Source organism: Vombatus ursinus, unplaced genomic scaffold (assembly GCF_900497805.2).
Source record: "Vombatus ursinus unplaced genomic scaffold, bare-nosed wombat genome assembly UNPS02014781.1, whole genome shotgun sequence".
Taxonomy (NCBI): domain Eukaryota; kingdom Metazoa; phylum Chordata; class Mammalia; order Diprotodontia; family Vombatidae; genus Vombatus; species Vombatus ursinus.
Genome location: NW_020954559.1, coordinates 48,844,523 through 48,862,780, shown reverse-complemented (window position 1 = coordinate 48,862,780; position 18,258 = coordinate 48,844,523). Strand labels below are relative to the sequence as shown.

General features: G+C 38.5%; 1 protein-coding gene across 2 annotated transcripts in view; it reads left to right on the top strand.

Annotated features, from left to right (window-relative positions):
• Positions 1-18,258, top strand: part of LOC114046239 (interleukin-18 receptor 1-like) — a 46,993-nt gene that overhangs the window by 7,036 nt on the left and 21,699 nt on the right. For both annotated transcript variants that reach the window (XM_027866496.1, XM_027866497.1), the window contains exon 4: positions 15,140-15,305. In XM_027866496.1, the coding sequence (XP_027722297.1) occupies positions 15,140-15,305 (166 nt within the window). The remainder of the gene's footprint in view (positions 1-15,139; positions 15,306-18,258) is intronic.

Sequence of the window (18,258 nt, the reverse complement as noted above, 5' to 3'; positions counted from 1 at the left end):
ATGATCATCACCATTTTGGGAAATGCAAATTGGAAGATGTGGAAAACCCCTCAGTCATAGCATATTAGCAACTCTTCTGCAATGTATAATGATTCTTGGGGCCCTGACTAATTGTAACTTACACATAGTCATATAGCTAGTGTATATCAGGATTTGAACCTATGTCTTCTTCACTCCAAAGTTGGCTCTCATAATTTCTTAAGATTCAATAATATTCCATTATATTCATATGCCGTAAGATTTTTTTTTAATCATCACACATCTCAACATCTTTTACCGACATTCACTATCATTAGGCCCCTAATTTCTTTCCAGCTATTACAATTAGTGCTGTTAGAATGTTTTTGGTATAGAAGGGTCTTTTTTCCCCCTATAGGTGAACTCTTCAGGGCATAATCTCAGCAGTGAAGACATGGAGTTCTATGTTATGTCATGTTATGAACATTTTTGTAGGTCTTATTACTATTCTATTTTATCAAAGTATTACTACAGTACTTCTGAGTGGGAGAAGAATAACTCTGGAAAAACTCCCCTGGACTCATTTATCCATAATTAATTTCCTCCCTGTTCCCCTACTTTTGGTGGTGGGGTATGGAGAAGAGAGGAAGAAGGAGGAGAAGGGTCAGGCAAAAGAGAAGGGTAAACTCCTATTTCTCCACCTCAAGGCTTGATTGAGTAACTACAAGTTTTAACTTGATAAACTGACGTTGTGAAAACGAAGGAGAAAGTGCAAACCATATAGTAATGGGTGGAGAGGGTGCCCATGAAGGTTTCATTTTTAGATTGATGTAGCCAAGAATATTCACTCTCTTTTTCATGTACTGAGGGTAGGTTTCATAGTTATGGTAGGATTTTAGTAAATACTGGATGAGAGAAAGGAGAAGATTGTAGGGGTGGGGAGGGTGTTCTAGGAACAGGGTGTAGTCAGGGAAGCAGGTTTGAAGATAAAGTGGACAGATTAGGGGAAGGTGTGAAGTTTGAGGAGAATTATGGAGGTGGATGGGCTGGGCAATTGGGCAAGATAAGGTAAGTGATGTAGAAGGGATGAAAGGTTTTAAATCAAAACATGAGGTGTTTAGTTCTGACCCATAGTGCAATAGGGAGTTGGTAACTGAGGGGGAATTAAAGTATAGTTGGAGGTGACAACTTTGGCGAACATATTAAATTAAATAGGGATAGGTCCCTGACCCCACATAGTCAATCAGTTGTGAAGCCTTGTTCATTCTACCTTCACAAGATCCCTCTCATCTATCTTTCTTCTATCTTCTAGCATAGCCAACACCCTAGTTTAAACACTTAAAACCTCTTACATGGATCCTAACTGGTCTACTGGTCTAAAGTCTGTCTCCTCTCCGAGTCATCTTCTACACAATTGCCAAAGTGATTTTTTCAAAGTACAAGTCTGAGCATGTTACTTACCTGCCCAGTAAACCCCAGTGATTCTTTGTTATACATCTAGGGTAGAATGAATCTCCTCTTTTTGTCATTTAAAACCTTTCACTGTCTGGTTCCAGAATACTTTTTGAGTATCACTACATATTTCTCTCCTGCACACATTTTAGAGTCTAATCAAACTGGCCATTTTGCAGTTCTTTAACACGGTACCACATTTCCCATCATCCTGCCTTTACACAGGATTTTTAGCCATGCTGGGAATATATTACTTTCTCACCTCTACCTTTTAGAATCCCTAGTATCATTCAAAACTCAACTCAAGCATAAGCACATGAAACCCTTCCCTATGATCTCATCTGCCGGTGCTCCCTCTCCCTTCAAATTACCTTGTACATATGTATCGCTTTCTGTGTGTGCGTGTATGTATGTATACATGTGTGGAAATGTATGCATATATACACATATATACACATACAAATATATGTATATATGTATGCAAAATAAACACACACATATATAGATAGCCTTATATACAAATGTATGCAAAATAAATATGCAGACATATATATATATATATATATATATATATATATATATATATATGCAATGAAGCAATACAAGGACACTCTCAAGGTCTCTCACTGGTGCAGGACCACCCAGTATGGTGTGACCTCATCAGAGAAGGTGATGAGCAAAGCAGAATTGAAGTGGCCCAACAGAAACACAAGATGCACAGATTTGGAGAATCCCTCCCAAATGTTCACATGGACTATTTGTGCCTGACCTGTAGTAGAATATTCTGAGCTCATATTGGTCTGATCAGCCAAAGCTGGACACAGTGTAGCTTGACTCTAGCATAGTTATGTCATGTTGGTCCTCTTCAAGAAAGAAGGACAACCATGCAAAATAAATACATGAAGTATATACGTGTGTGTATGTATATTATGTATTTGTATGTATATATATGTATGTATATATTTATATACAGATGGCTGTGTGTATGTGTATGTGTGTGTATGTATACACAAAATAATTACAAGGTAATTGCACTAGCATATGGGAGTGTCCACCTGAATTTTAACGAAGTCAATACAAAAAATGGAGGTCTATAATTGGGGCAAGTGTGTTGCAGCTTGGAATGCCACATAGCAAGTGCAGGGGTATCCTAGGAGGGGGCTGGGAACAAGGTTTATATAGGGTACTAAGGCAAAGAGAATGACTGGGCTGCAGGTGGGAGGGGTTAGGTATAGCTCAGTTTCACCAGATAAGTTGTTTTGCATGACATGCAAAAGTCCAATTTACAAGTTAATCAGAAGCTGGAGTGACTGTGTCTGGTCAGCCCCAAGTAATTAATTGGCCTGGGAACCGAAACCAGGTCAGGTTCTGTCAGTTCTTAGTCAACTGTGTTTGTCAGGATCATAGGGAGAGGTTTCTTATGGTGGTATTTAAGCTGAGTTTTGAATGATGCCAGAGATTCTAAAAGGTGGAAGTAAGGAAGGAGTATATTACATATATATCCATATGTATGTATGTATGTATGCAAAATAAATGTCTGCGACTACATATACACAAGGCCATCACATCCAACCCTTTCATTTTACAGATGAGGAAACTGAGGCACAGAGCAATTGAGTGATGACTACACAGTGTCACATAGCTTTTAAGTGTCCAAAGCAGCATTTGAATTCAGGTCTTCCTGACTCCAAGTCCAGTGCCTCATTCACTATACCATGTTGTTTCTACATATTGTCTACATATATGGAACATAAGTTCCTTGAGGGCAGGGATTGTTCCATTTTTGCTTTAATTTGTCTTTTTTGTTTTTTTTTTTAAACTTCCAGCCATTGCTCCCAGTTCTATCTTTTGGGGCCAAAGAAAACAAAGTTAATCCCTCCACCACAATTCTTCAGATACTTGAAAACTGCCACCATGATTGATTGAACATCCCTTCTTACTGAATCATTTTTTTTGTTTGGTTGTTTTTTTAGTTGTTTCTGACTCTTTGAAACCCCTTTTGGGATTTTCTTGGCAAAGATCCTAGAGTGGTTTGCCATTTCCTTCTCCAGCTCATTTTCCAGATGAGGAAACTAAGGCAAACAAGTTAAGTGACTTGCCCAGGGTCACCTAGCTAAGTAAGTGTGTGAGGCTGAATTTTAATTCAGATCTTTCTGACTCTAGGCCCCGGTGCTCTATCCACTGTGCAACCTAGCTGCCACCTGAATCATATTACCTAATCTAATTTCCTCTTTTCCCAGATAATGAACCTCAGGCCCAAAGAGGTCTGGACTTACCCAGTCATCTAACAAGTTAGCAGAGACACAAATGCCTTGATATTCAGTCCGAAGTTTTTTCCAATGTATTGTGCTCCCTCCCAATGCAGGGGTTCCCTAAAAGGAACCTCTGTTCTCTGCCCTCCACTCTCATCTCTCTCTCTTTTTCATGACTCCAAAATTTTTAACTTCATGTCTACCCTCTTTCTTGAACTTCATTTTACCATTTCTAATTGCATTCTATTCATCTCTGATTGATTCTTTTGCCCCTAAAATCCAAAATGCCCACCACTAAACTCATATTCTTTCTTCTCCCTCCTCACTCTGAACTCATTCTTCTTGACTCATTCATTCAACAAACATTTATTATTTTCTTTATACAATGCACTTTGCTGGGTGATAGAAGGAGACAGATATAAACAAAATAAGGTCCCTGCTCTCAGGAAGCTTACAATCTAATACAGGAAATAAAGCATGCATATACTCTTTTCAATACATAAAGGATCTATGCTTTTACCAGTGTACCAGAGCGTTTCCACAACCACAGATGATAGCCTCTCTGTGATTTAATAGATGGTCTTAAAAAGTTTTTCTGTTACATTAATCACTTTGGTAACGAAGCTCTCTGAACTTGAGTTCAGAGGATGATACTCATAGGCTTTCCAGCTTAGAGGAAGCTGTCGGGGTTTGTACTTTATATTGAGAATCCAGGATCACCTCTAGGCCAAGAAGAGGACTTTACTAGATATAAACAGGAATAATTATAATACAGATTAGAATGTAAGTACATAGGATGTACACACATATACACACACACACATACACACACACACTATCAGTACAGATGAAAGAGAAATCACAATTGGTTGAAGGACTCTGGGAAGACTTAATGAAGGAATAGCTTTATAACTAAGGCTGGAATGATGATTAAGGTTTCAACAGAGAGAGAACAATAAGCCAGGTATAAAAAAGGAGTTGTTATTCAGTCATTTCAGTCATGTCAACTCTTTGTGACCCCACTTGGGGTTTTCTTAGCAAAGATACTAGAATGGTTTTCCATTTCCTTCTTCAGCTCATTTTACAGTTGAGGAAACTGAGGTAAACAGGGTTAAGTGACTTTCCCAGGGTCACACAGCTTGTAAGTATCTGAGGCTAGATTTGAACTCAGGAGGATGAATCTGCCTGACTTCATACCTGGCACTCTATCCACTGAGACGCCTACCTACCCATAAGGAAAGAATAGAATGTGCCAAAGTGAAGAAATAGGAGAGCATGCAGTAAGTAGGGTGAGTTGTTCTAGGATAATATATGAGGAAGGATTATGGAAGATAAAGTTAAAAGGTAGTTTAGAATTAGATCTTGTAGAGTTTTGAATATCAAGCTAAAGTGTTCAAGCTTTATTCATTAGCCAATGAGGGGAACACTAAAGTTTGTTGGGCAACATAATAATACATTTTACACCTGTGCATGAGAAATATTAATTTTATATTTCTGTGTAGGAAGGATTGGAATGGGGAGAGGCTGAAGCCAGTGAAACTAATTATCTTGTAAAAACTTAGGTAATCATGGCCTGAACTAAAGAAGTGGCATTGGAATAATGAGGAAGAGACAAACCTGAAAGAAATTTTGGTGATAGAATTGATAGGACTTGGTGACTTATTAACTGGAAGTGGCTAAAAGAGGGGGGGGAAATTTTAGGGAAATAATGCCCACTACCTATGTGACCTTGGGTAAGTCACTTAACCACCATATTGTCCTCCATCTTCTTATCTCCAAAATAAAGGGATTGGACTAGATGGCAAGGTCACTCCCAGCTTTAAATCTATGGTCCTCTGACCCTACGATGCCATTGATAGAAATGGAGATGTTAGAAAGAGGAACAGGTTGAGAGAGCAAAGTGATGAATTAAGTTTTAAGCATGTTGGGTTTGAGATGAAAGTGGGGTAGGTTGATTTAATAACTACTTGCAAAGCACAAAGCATTGTACCAGGTGTTAGAGATATAAAAACAGTCCATGCCCTTGTAGAGCTTGCATTCTTCTGGGAGGGGATACCATAGAACATAGAAAGAAATCAAGGGAAAGAGGTAAGAAATATTTAAGAGCAATCAATCAAGAAGCACTTGTAATAAGTCCTGGGTTTAACAAAAAAAAAAAAAAAGAAGAAGGCAAAAGCCTTTCCTCAATGATCTTATTTTCTAATGGGAGAGGCAACATGTTAATAAATAGGCAACACAAGTTACATACTGAATGAAAGTCAATGTTCTCAATGATGGCAACTTTCTTTCTTTGAAGGTAGGTTTTGTTTGTTGTTGCTGTTGTTGTTGTTGTTGTGTGTGTGTGTGTGTGTGTGTGTGTTTTTAAAGAAATATCTGAAAGTTATTTAGAAGTAGGTCTAAGGTGGGGCAGCTAGGTGGCACAGTGGATAAAGCTTCAGCCTTTGGAGTCAAGAGGACCTGAGTTCAAGTTTGGCCTCAGACACTTGACACTCATTAGCTGTGTGACCCTGGGCAAGTCACTTAACCCCAATTGCCTCACCAAAAAAAAGCAAAAAAAAATAGGTCTAAGGAAACCTTTCAAGATTTCAGGGACTTTTGGTTGCTTCATAGCACAGTGTGGGGTCTTCTTCCTTCACTCCATTCCTCGTTGCATTTCCCCAACTTGGTTTGCTTACTGCTATGAGTGGACAGATTTTCAGCTGTTCCTAGTTGGCATAGGGGTTGGAGTGCTAAGCTTGAACTCAGCCTGAGTTCAAATCCCTCTTCAGGATGAGCAGTGTGACTCTGGGGAAGTCCCTTAACCTTAGATTCCTCAGCTGCAAAATGGGAATAATAATGATATTTACCTCACAGAGTTGTTTGAAGATCAACTGAGATTATACCTGTAAATGTGTTTTCAGACTTTAAAGTGCTCTGTAAATGTTATTAATCCTTAAGTACAACTCTCAAAATGTCTCTTCCTAACTAAAGAGGCTTTATTGGTTCTTTTTTTTGACTTTTAAGTTAAATTCAAGCTTTTTTTGTGTGTGGCATTTAAGACTCCCTGCATTGTATTATTACTTCATTGTTCCCTGACTGTGATTGACCCATTCAGCTTTATCATGGGAATAAGGCTATCCCCTCTTTTTCTCCTCTGTTTTCTGTCCAGCCCTTTAAGGCTGTGTAGTTGCCAGTAAGGTTCAGTTAGTCTTGCTTCGTTAATAGTTACATGCTAGTGCTCCTGATGAAACACTCAGATGGCACCTCGCACACTGTCTTTCACAAAAGGGCCCACTTGTCACAGAGAGGGTATGATTGGATGAGCACAAATTCATTAGTGACATTAGGACGCTTGAGTTAAAAAAATCCCCTTGGAGTTTAAATAGTGGATCTGAATATTCAGAATATTAAAAACAATTGAAATAAACCTCTCAGATGATTTAAGTCCTGCTCCCCAAGAAATGATTTGATAAAAAAAAATTCTCTTTTCTGGAGAGCCAGTAGGATGTAGTAGAAGGAAAAGTAGATTCAGTAGTAGTCGTGTTCCTCATACAGTGATTTTTAGTCGTGTCTGATTCTTAGTGACCCCACTTGCAGTTTTCTTGGCAAAGATACTGGGGTGGTTTTCCATTTCCTTCTTCAGCTCATTTTACAGATGAGAAACTGAGGCAAATGGGATTAAGTGAGTTGCCCAGGGTCACACAGCTAGTAAACATCTGAGCCTTGATTTGAACTGAGGAAGAAGAGTCTTCTAACTTCAGGCCTGGCACTCTATCCACTGTGTCCCCCAGCTGATTTTGTCACCTACTAGCTGTATAACCTTGGACAAGTCACTTCTGAGTCTGCAGTACCACCTAGGTGTCTCATAAACATTATATTTAAATGTATTTTGGCTTTCTTCCTAACAAGGAATGCTATCCACAATTGGAAAGGGATGTCTCAGAAATCATCTCTTCCCTAGAAAAGGCTGAATGACTGGGTGTTGGGGATGTAATAGATCAGAACTACACAATATTCAGCCTGTGGGCTGCAGCCTATAGGCCCCTTGCAGCCCACTCAAGGATTTCAGGTGGCTTGCGAAAAATGTAGATGTACCTGCCCTGAAGTCAGGAGGACCTGAGTTCAAATCCTGCCTCAGACCAAACACTTGACACTTACTAGCTGTGTGACCCTGGGCAAGTCACTTAACCCCAATTGCCTAAAAAAAAAATGTAGATGATGTAACTATGGCTCAGGTTATCCTCAGACCCCAAAGCTATTCTTAGACAGAGCTAACATGGCTCACTGGTCCTTTAATAAGAAGTGATTAAGAGGCCTAATACCCTTGGGCAGGCCTACACAGCATATTGCCCAAGGCTGCTTTGGTGGGTCGCAAGCACCCTGAGGGCCATACTGTAGGAGCCAATTTAGATTAAATGTAGTCGAAGTATTTCTGGAAACCAAGATGTTGGAATGAGCAGTAAATCACCCCAACTCTCCCATATTCACCTCCAAACAACCATAAACTAGCACCCTAAAACAAATCCTGGAACAACAGAGCCAGCAAAAAGACAGGGCGAAACAATCTTTGAACCCAATAAACTTGGAAGATCTCACTCAGGTAAAAGGGGAGTGCAGTCCAGGACAGGAAGCATACCAGCAAGCCAGTCCCAAACCCCACCTCAGCAAACCAGCAGGAGATACTGAGCCTCAGTGTGGTAGAACAGGCAAACAACAATACCAGAACCCTCCACGTGTCCCTGCAGAATCTAGCTCTGAGAACTGCCACATGCTTCAGTGTAGCCCCTGGCAAACAGGCATCCTCTAGTGGCCAGACCTCCAGGAGCTTCAATATAGCTCCAGGCAAACAGGTAGATGCCAACCCCACAGGTGTCTAAGCAAACAGGAAGCCAGGTGCTTCAGGGTATCCCCAGGGAAACACAGACACACCCCACCAGGCCTCAGTACATACCAGACACCACCACTAAGATCCCAGCTCAGCACCAAGTAAGCTGCCAGACAACTGTGGCCTCCAGTAGCTCTAGCCCCTCCCCTCACCTCAACCCCTCAGCACATCACCAGACACAAGAGTACCCCATGGGCCTCAAGGCAACATCAGTGTAGCACCAGGTAAATAACCAGGGCTTACAGCCCCTGGCACAGAAAGCCTGAGACACTGCTCCTTCCACCCTGGGAACAGAGCTCAAATTTAAAAGAAAGGATAAAGGCCAAAAAAAGATGAGCAAACAACAACAAAAAAAAAGAATCTGACCATAAAAAGTTATTAAGGTGACAGGGAAGATCAAGACACAAACTCAGAAGAAGATAACAATGTCAAAACACCTGTGAGCAAAACATCAAAAAAAAATGGGAAGTGGTCTCAAGTCCAAAAAGAACTCATGGAAGAGCTCAAAAAGGAGCTTAAAAATCATATGAAAGAGGTAGAAGAAAAATTGGGAAGAGAAATGAGAGTGATGTGAGAGAATTATGAAAAAAGAGTCAACAGCTTGGAAAAAGAAAACAAATGCTTAAAAAGTAGAATTGTCCAAATGGAAAAGGAGATACAAAAACCCACTGAAGAAACAACTCCTTAAAAAGTATAATTGACCAAATAGAAAAGAAAGTACAAAGCTAATCAAGGAAAACAACTCCTTGAAAGTTAGAATTGGTAAGTGAAAGCTAGTATGTCTATGATAATCAAGAATCACTCAAACAAATTCAAAAGAATGAAAAAATAAAAGAAAATGTAAAATGCCTCATGGGAAAAACAACTGACCTGGAAAATAGATATAGGAGAAACAATATCAGAATCATTGGTCTACCTTAAAGACATAATCAAAAGAAAGACCTGGACAGCATCTTTCAATAAATTATGAAAGAAAGTTGCCCTGATATCCTGGAACTAGAGGGCAAAATAAGCATTGAAAGAATCCACCAATCTCGTCAGGAAAGAGATCCCAAAATAAAAACTCCAAAGGGCATTATAGCCAAATTTCAGAACTATCAGGTCAAGGAAAAAATACTGCAAGTGGCGAGGAACAGTTCAAATATCAGAGGGCCACAATCAAGATTACCCAGAACTCAGCAGCTATAACAATAAAAGATAGGAGGTTATGGAACATGATATTCTGGAAGGCAAAAGAGCTAGAACTACAACCAAGAATCATTTACCCAGCAAAATTAAGCATAATACTCCAAGAGAAAAAAGTGGTTATTCAATGAACTAGAAGGATTTCAAGCTTTCATAAGAAGACCAGAATTAAACCGAAAATTTGATCTTTGTTATCAAGACCCAAGAATAGCATAAACAGGTAAAAAGGAAAAAGAAGACATAAAGGATTCAAAAGAGCTAAACTTTTTTACTTCCCTGCATGGGAAGATGATACTTGTAATTCTTAAAAATTGTATCAACAACAGTACAGATAGAACAAATATACATAGGCAGAGTCTATGGGTATAAGCTGAATTGAAGGAATTTGAAGGAAAAAAATAATTAAGAGATGAGAACGAGGAGTACACTGAGTAGAGAAGGAAGAAGTAGAATAGGGTAATTTCACATGAAGAGGCACAGAGGAGGGGAAGATGTGAGGGTGGGTGATGGGCATAATTTGAACCTTACTCTCATCAGTATTGGCTTAAAAAGGGAATAATATACACAATCAGTTGAATTTAAGAATCTGTCTTTCCAGACAGGGAAGTAGGAGGGGAGGAGATAAAGTAGAAGGGGAGGGACTGACAGAAGAGAGGGCAGATTGGGGGAAGTGGTTGGCAGAAGCAAAACACTGGTGAGGTGGGAAGGGGTGAAAGGAGAGAGAGGACAAACAGGAGGAAAAATAGGATGGAGGGAAATACACAGATACTAATCACAACTGTGAATGTGAATGGGATGAACTCTCCTATAAAACAGAAGTGGATGGCAGAGTGGATCAAAAACCAGAATTCTACAATATGTTGTTTATAAGAAACACACTTGAAGCAGAGAGACACACACAGAGTAAAGGTAAGAGGCTGGAGCAGAATGTATTATGCTATATCTGAAGTTAAAAAAAAAAAGCAGTGGTAGCAATCCTGATTTCAGACAAAGTAAAAACAAAAATAGATCTGATTTAAAGAGATAAGGAAGGAAACTACAACTTGCTAAAAAGTACCATAGACAATGAAGCAATATCAATACTAAACACATATACACCAAGTGGTATAGCATCCAGATTCTTAGAGAGGAAGTTAAGGGGGTTATAGGCATCATAAAATATAAAATAGATACATTTTGATTATATTAAAATAAAAAGCTTTTGTACAAACAAAACCAATGCAACCAAGATTAGAAGGAAAACAGAAACATGGGAAACAATCTTTACAACAAGTGTCTCTGATTAAGGCCTCATTTCTCGAATATTTAGAGAACTGAGTAAAATTTATAAGAATACCAGCCATTCCCCAGTTGATAAATGGTCAAAGGATATGAACAGTTTTCAGATGAAGAAATCAAAGATATTTATAGGCATATGAAGAAGGACTCTAAATCACTTTTTATTAGAGAAATGTAAATTAAAACAACTATGAGGTCCTACCTCACACCTGTCAGATTGATTAATATTACAAAAAAGGAAAATGATAACTGTTGGAGAGGATGTGGGAAAATTGGGACACTAATGCATTGTTGGTGGAGTTGTGAACTGATCCAACCATTCTGAAGAGCAATTTGGAACTACGCCCAAAGGGCAACCAAACTCTGCATATCCTTTGATCCAGTAATATCACTACCAGGTCTGTATCCCAAAGAGATCACAAAAAAGGGGACAGGACCCACATGTACAAAAATATTTATTGCAGCTCTTTTTGTGGTGGCAAAATATTGGAAATTGAGGAGATGCCCATCAATTGGGGAATGACTGAATAAGCTGTGGTATTTGAATGTAATGGAATACTATTGTGCAATAAGAAATGATAAACAGGTAAATTTCAGAAAAACTTGGAAAGACTTGTCCAAACTGATACAAAGTAAAATGAGCAGGACCAGGAAAACATTGTGAACAGTAGCAACATTGTGGGATGATCAACTATGCATGACTCAGCTGTTCTCAGCAGCACAATGATCCAAGACAAGTACGAAGGACTCACAAAGAAAAATGCTGTCCATTTCCAGACAAAGAAATGATGGACTCCGATTGCAGATCGAAGCATATTTTTTTTTCATTTGCTTTATTCTTTTTCATGGTTTTTTTTTCCCTTTTGATCTGTTTCTTCTTTCACAACTATAACTAATACGGAGCTGAGTTTTACATGGTAGCGCATGTATAACCTGTATCAAATTGCCTACTGTTTTCAGAAGAGGGGGGGTAGTGAGGGAGGAAGAAAAATTTGAAACTCAAAATCCTGTAAAACTGAATGCTAAAAAATTGTCTTAACCCGTAATTGGGGGAAAAAAAACAAATGCTATCAGATTACATGTAGTCAAGGTCTGGGGTCTCTTGTAACTCTACTACATGATCCAGTATAAATAAAAATTATACTGAACTTTTAGCTGACGTATCCTATATGCCACTTGCACACTTCATATATAAGATGCTGAAAATTCTGTCAAAGATTCTTCAACTGACGTTTTTATTTTTAATTTGTCAGTGTGCATGGAGGGGAAAAGGCAGAGTGTTGGCAAGGGTTGTCAGAATATAAAAAGAAATTTTTTTTTCTAGAAAGATACAAAGTTGTTCTCAAAAGAGTGATACGAGGAGGTATGGAAAAGATTAAAGACCATTTTGCAGAGTTAACTGAAATGCTATAAACCTGAAACAGGACCAAAAACAAAAACAAAAACTGAGGTTCCATACAAGCCTGAGCCAGAAAAACTTCACACACTGATTTGTACTTAGAATACAGAGTTGAAACTTCTGTGGAATTTCACTGCCCAGGCAGTTCATTATGTACTGTTACACTAATGTATAACTATTAGGCTAAAAAATGCCCAGTAAACTAAGATATTAGTGACTGATATGTGCTAAATGTGCTATCTTTAAAAAGGTGTTTGTTTTCCATCACAACTGAACCTCTTAACCCAAAGAAATAAATCTCTTTTGGCAGAAACTTCACACATCATGATCACACATGATTACAGCCAGTGAGAGAAATATTTGGGGCCACAAAGGTCTCCATCAAGCCACACCCCTATAGGCAACTGTTATCTATTTAATCGTGACTTTCAGAGTCAAGGCTATCCATAGAAGCACATTCTTTTTTTTTTTTTTTTTTTTGTTTTTGTAGCTTCACTAGCATTATCTATATATCACAGATTTAACAGAACTGGTTAAAATGTGGTCATACAACAAAGCCTGCCTCTTGACACTAAATCAATGTACTGGGTTTCATGAGTAAGTATGCTGCTACTAACTCACAGTTGGGTATGACTTGAGTTGTCTAAGCAACATGACTGAGATAGAGACAGCCCAGGACCTTGAGTTGAAGAATATTGGGAATAGCCATCCCCCTACTCCACTATCATTAGACTTACTTCAAGCACAGCCCACATCTCTGTCATTGAGGGGAGAAATCATTACGGAGAGAGGACCTATCTGGCTCATTACCTCCAAAAAAAAAAAACTGCTGATCAACTGGCATTAGCCATCAGATGGGCACAGGAACCCTGGGAGTTATGGTACACACACCACCAGTCCCACTTCTAGCCTCACCGATCTCACAGTCATCATCTAGAGAGGAGCAATTTCTATGGAAAAGGAGCCAGACATCCCCACCACTGCCACACCCAGAACAGACTAACCAGCCTAACTAAAGCAGCAAGGCCCCCTGAAGAAGAGAAAGAAGGCAGGACATGCTAGGCAAGTCAAACCACTACCTCCTCCCCTCCCACCACCATGACCACCATCTCCTCCCAGATCCTGATGAAGGTAGCCCAGGAGCCTGAACTCAGGAGCCTTCATCCTGGTAAAGCAATCCCTGTGGAATCTTAGCCTGGCAGATGCTCCTGCAGCTGCTCCTACATCCACAAAACCCAAGACCCAGAAAGTTCTTGTCACCAAAGTCGTTGGCATTGTTATAATGATGGGATGATTTCTGAGATAGCCCTTTCCAATAGTATTCATTGTTAGGAAGTTGTTTCTTATATGAAGCCAAAATGTACAGAAGTATAATGTATATGGGACATCTAAGTGGCGCAGTGGATAGATAGAGTGCCAGTCCTAGAGCCAGGAAGACTCATTTTCCTGAGTTCAAATTTGGCCTCAGACACTTACTAGCTGTGTGACCCTGGGCAAGTCACTTAACCCTGATTGCCTCATATGCACACACATACACACACACACAAATACACACACACATACAAAGAGTATAAAGGGGGCTGGAGACAAAAAGTTAGAGAAAACTAATTCTTTATATCATAATTTGGAGTCTTCTTACCATTCTCATCTTATAATTTTCAACTTAATGTCCTTCCTACAATGTAGTATCCCAAACTGGACACAATACTTTAGATATGGTCTTATCAGGGCAGTGGGATTGTCACATCTCTTACTCAAAATATTACATTTCTGCAAATGCAGCCTAAGGATTATTAAGATTTTAAAATTTTTTACTTAACAATATTGTGTTATACTGAACTTATAATCTACAAAATCCCCCAACTCTTTTCTACTTGAATGATGCATACTTTTCTCTTCCCATTTTGAACACATAAACACACACAAATATACACATGTGTATGTATATGTATATATTGCTTAGGGGCAGGATTATCTATTTGTTGTTAGTAAATTTCAGTTTATTGGTCATAGTTTCAGCTTGTTTAGAATGCTTTGGGAATCCCAGTTCTGCTATCCATTGTATTTTCTAATTCTCCTAGCTTTGTGTCATCCACAAATATGATAAATTTGTGTCCCAGCCCCATGAGTGGACACATATAGCAGCATAAATAAGGTGGACCTAACCAGTATGGGGTTGTTATCACCTTCAACAGTTTATTCTTTGGCAAAGAAACTATAAGGAAAAGATGATTACGCCTAAAGATCACTGCTACTGTAGTAGAGGGGCTGTGTGATATGATAGAAAGAGCACTGAGCCAGAATCATGAGCCCGAGGTTCATATTCCAGGTCCACCATTTCTTCATTCTGAGATCAATTTAACCCTTCTGGACCTCGTTTTCCTCATCTATAAAATAAGGAAGTTGAATTATCTGATCTTTAAAGTCCTTTCCAGTTCTAAGATTCTGTGATAATTTTTCATCTCCAGGTACTGTTTTGTAATATAGTTGGTTGGTAAAATTGCTATTACTGAATCTACTGCAAAGCAGGAAGAATGGGTCTGGGTGTGTGGAAGTGGGTGTGATTCTATGAGGTTTTTTTTTTCCATTTCCTTTTGTTTTCATGAAAAAAAAGATAGTATCTCATAAAACAGGGCTAAGGGGGCAGGTTGGGAAGGTAAGTGGTAGTGATATATTTTTTTTTAAATCACGTGCAGGATTTCACTGTATTAAAATGCTTTAAATTGTTCTTAAATGTTTTCCTCCATACAGACGCAAAGAAAATCAATGGAATATAACTGTCACTAAAAGAAGTGAGCATGGTTGTTTTCACCCAAAATATTTAATGACTAAAGAAGTAGAAGTTGGGAAATCCTTAAGCATAAACTGTACCCATGATTACTACCAGACAGAGGCCTATCAAATATCTTTATTTAAGGTAACAATTATTGAAAAGTTTTGTTAAGGACTAACGGGGGAGACACAGTTCAAGAAAGGCTAGTCTCTTTGTAATGTATTGCTTCTGTTCTGTTCATCTGTAAAGTTCATTAATAGTTATAGGGTTCTCAGTGCAATGATTTTTTGTTCCTTTCTTTCATAGTAAATTCTCAATCTCCATTGAGATTTTTTTTAATTGGAGCAAAAGACTTTAGTTTGAATCTGTCTTAGGAGCTTTATAAAGTTGTGAGGAGGATTGATCTGAATATTAAGATCTGAGACAATTTAAATGTTGAGATGAAATTTGCCACAAGGTTTTGGTTTTGCCTTATGTCCATTAGGGATTCAACTCAAGAAAAGTAGTCTTCTTGCAATGGATTGATATTAGATGCCATTGCTAACTAGAAATTGATCAAAAAATGAAAATAGAATCCTTAAAATAAAGTGAAAGGGAAAATTTGATTTGCTTGATGGAAATCCAACTTGCTATAGATAGGAGCAAGGCACCCCTACATATGAAATTGTAGCAATCCTAGAATCCCAGATCCTTTTCAGGCAGTCAACTTCTGCTACCACTGGTCCATTCTTGCTTTGTAAAGGTAGGTGGGCACTGGGCAGTGGGTTAGTTAGTTGAAGAAATGTGAATAGCATACACCAAATAAGTTTCCAAAACCACATAGTTGGCGTAAACTGGCCTACGTGAAAGAAAGCAGCAAAACGTTTGTAGTGCACACGAGTTCTGTTCCACCACAATCATTCCTCATTGAGGCTCCTACTGGAGAAGGAAGCACTTCTTTCTTTGACTCAGATAGATGAATTTGAGATGAAAGGAATTTTCATGGAGACATATAATTTTGTATCGATGGGTGCAGATACCTCTGATTACAGCATCATCTCCTGAGTATTGCCTGATAGTTTTGGATTTCCTTGTTGTCTTTGGCAGGCCAAGGGAACAAATCCACAAAGAGTAGTCACGCACTACCTTTATCTGTCATCCTTTCCGTGAGAAACAGTGGAATTTCAGCTCAAGTCCATTTTTGGGGTTTGATTTGATGAAAGCCAGTTTGTTTAAGCTAATTTGCTTAATGATCAGCGTGCCTGATACTAGGATTTTTACAGCATTTTAATTGTTTTTTTCCACCTGAGAGATTTTTTTTAAAATTACTTTTACAGTTTTATATCCTGCTAAGAAAGTATTTTTGTATCACATTGTTATGTTTTTTTTTCATTTCTAATTTTGGTTGCTTTTGAAAATTTTAGGCATTTTTAACTAATTTATTTAAGAACATTTAATCTGAATTGCAATGAAAAACTAAAAACACTTATCAAAATAAACATTCAAGGGGTGGCTAGGTGGCGCAGTGGATAGAGCACCAGCCCTGAAGTCAGGAGGACCTGAGTTCAAATCCGGCCTCAGACCAAACACTTGACACGTACTAGCTGTGTGACCTTGGGCAAGTCACTTAACCCTGATTGCCTCACCAAAAAAACAAACAAACAAAATAAGCATTCAATATAGAGTAGTGATGATTTAATCCCTTTTAAATATGTTGGCCCCGTTTTTTTTTTTTTCCTACTGTTTCATCTAGCTTTGAGGCATTATGGGTTAGTGGAAAGAGCAATATGTCTTACTTTGTATGTTCATTAGGCCACTTAGTAGCTGTGAGACTGAGAGCAGGTGGCTGTCTTTGAACCTCAGTTTCCTTATCAGGTCAATAAGGAAGAGATTACTTGTACTAACTACCTTACATGTATGTAGTCCAGAAATTTTATAAATCATAAATGCTCCATCAATTCATAAGCTATCATTATTCATAGGCCTATTAGGACATATCCACTGGTCATTCTTGCTAATAAAACATCATCTACTGGAGAGTAAGCTCCACTGCATTTTATTTATTTATTTTTTTGGTGAGGCGATCTGGGTTAAGTGACTTGCCTAGAGTCACACAGCTAGTAAGCACCATGTGTCTGAGGCTGGATTTGAACTCAGGTCCTCCTGACTCCAGGTCAGTGCTCTATCCACTGTACTACCTAGCTGCCTCTGCATCTTATTTTTTATGATGTTACAAACATAGTGTGATACTGTATCACAAAATAGTAACAGACGCAAAGAATAGCATCTGGTGTATGAGCAGCTGCTTGAAATTAGTTTCAAATATTTACATTAAGACTCCAGACATGACCACTATCAGCCTTTCTGTACCATATTTTGAAATAGGGATAAGTGTTTTCTGCTAATGCTGTGTATCTTGAGTACTTTATTCAGATACCGTTTATTCAGTGCACTTCCTGAGCGTAAATGGCCACTAGATACAATCTGATGGAATGATCACCAATGTCATTGTTTTTATCTAGCCTGTTTTCATAGGAGTTCTACATTTTTTGCTCAGATTAATAAGAAAAATAAAAATAACTCACATTTATGTAATGATTTAAAATTTGCACAAACCACTTAACATATTTATTTTATCATATTTGAAATCTGCAACAATTCTCAGAGGTAGGTGTTCTTTTTGTCATTACCCTTCTATGTTTAGGGAAATTGAGACTCAGAGAGCCTAACTGATATACTCAGGGTCATATGGTTATTAAACAAATGGGGTGGGATTCAAGTCTAGATTTTCCAGATGTCCTTGGGGACAGCTAGGTGGTGCAGTGGATAGAGCGTTGGACCTAGAGTCAGGAAGACCAGAGTTAAAACTGGCCCCAGACACTCACTAGCTGTGACCCTACGCAAGTGGATTTACTGCTGTTTGCTTCAGTTTCCTCATCTCTAAAATGGGGATAATAATAGCAACTACATTCCAGGGTTGTTGTAAGGAACAAATGATCTAATAATTGTAAAGCACTTAGTACAGTGGACACTATATAATATGTATGTATGTATGTATGTGTGTGTGTGTGTATATATATATGTGTGTATATATATATATATATATATATATATATAT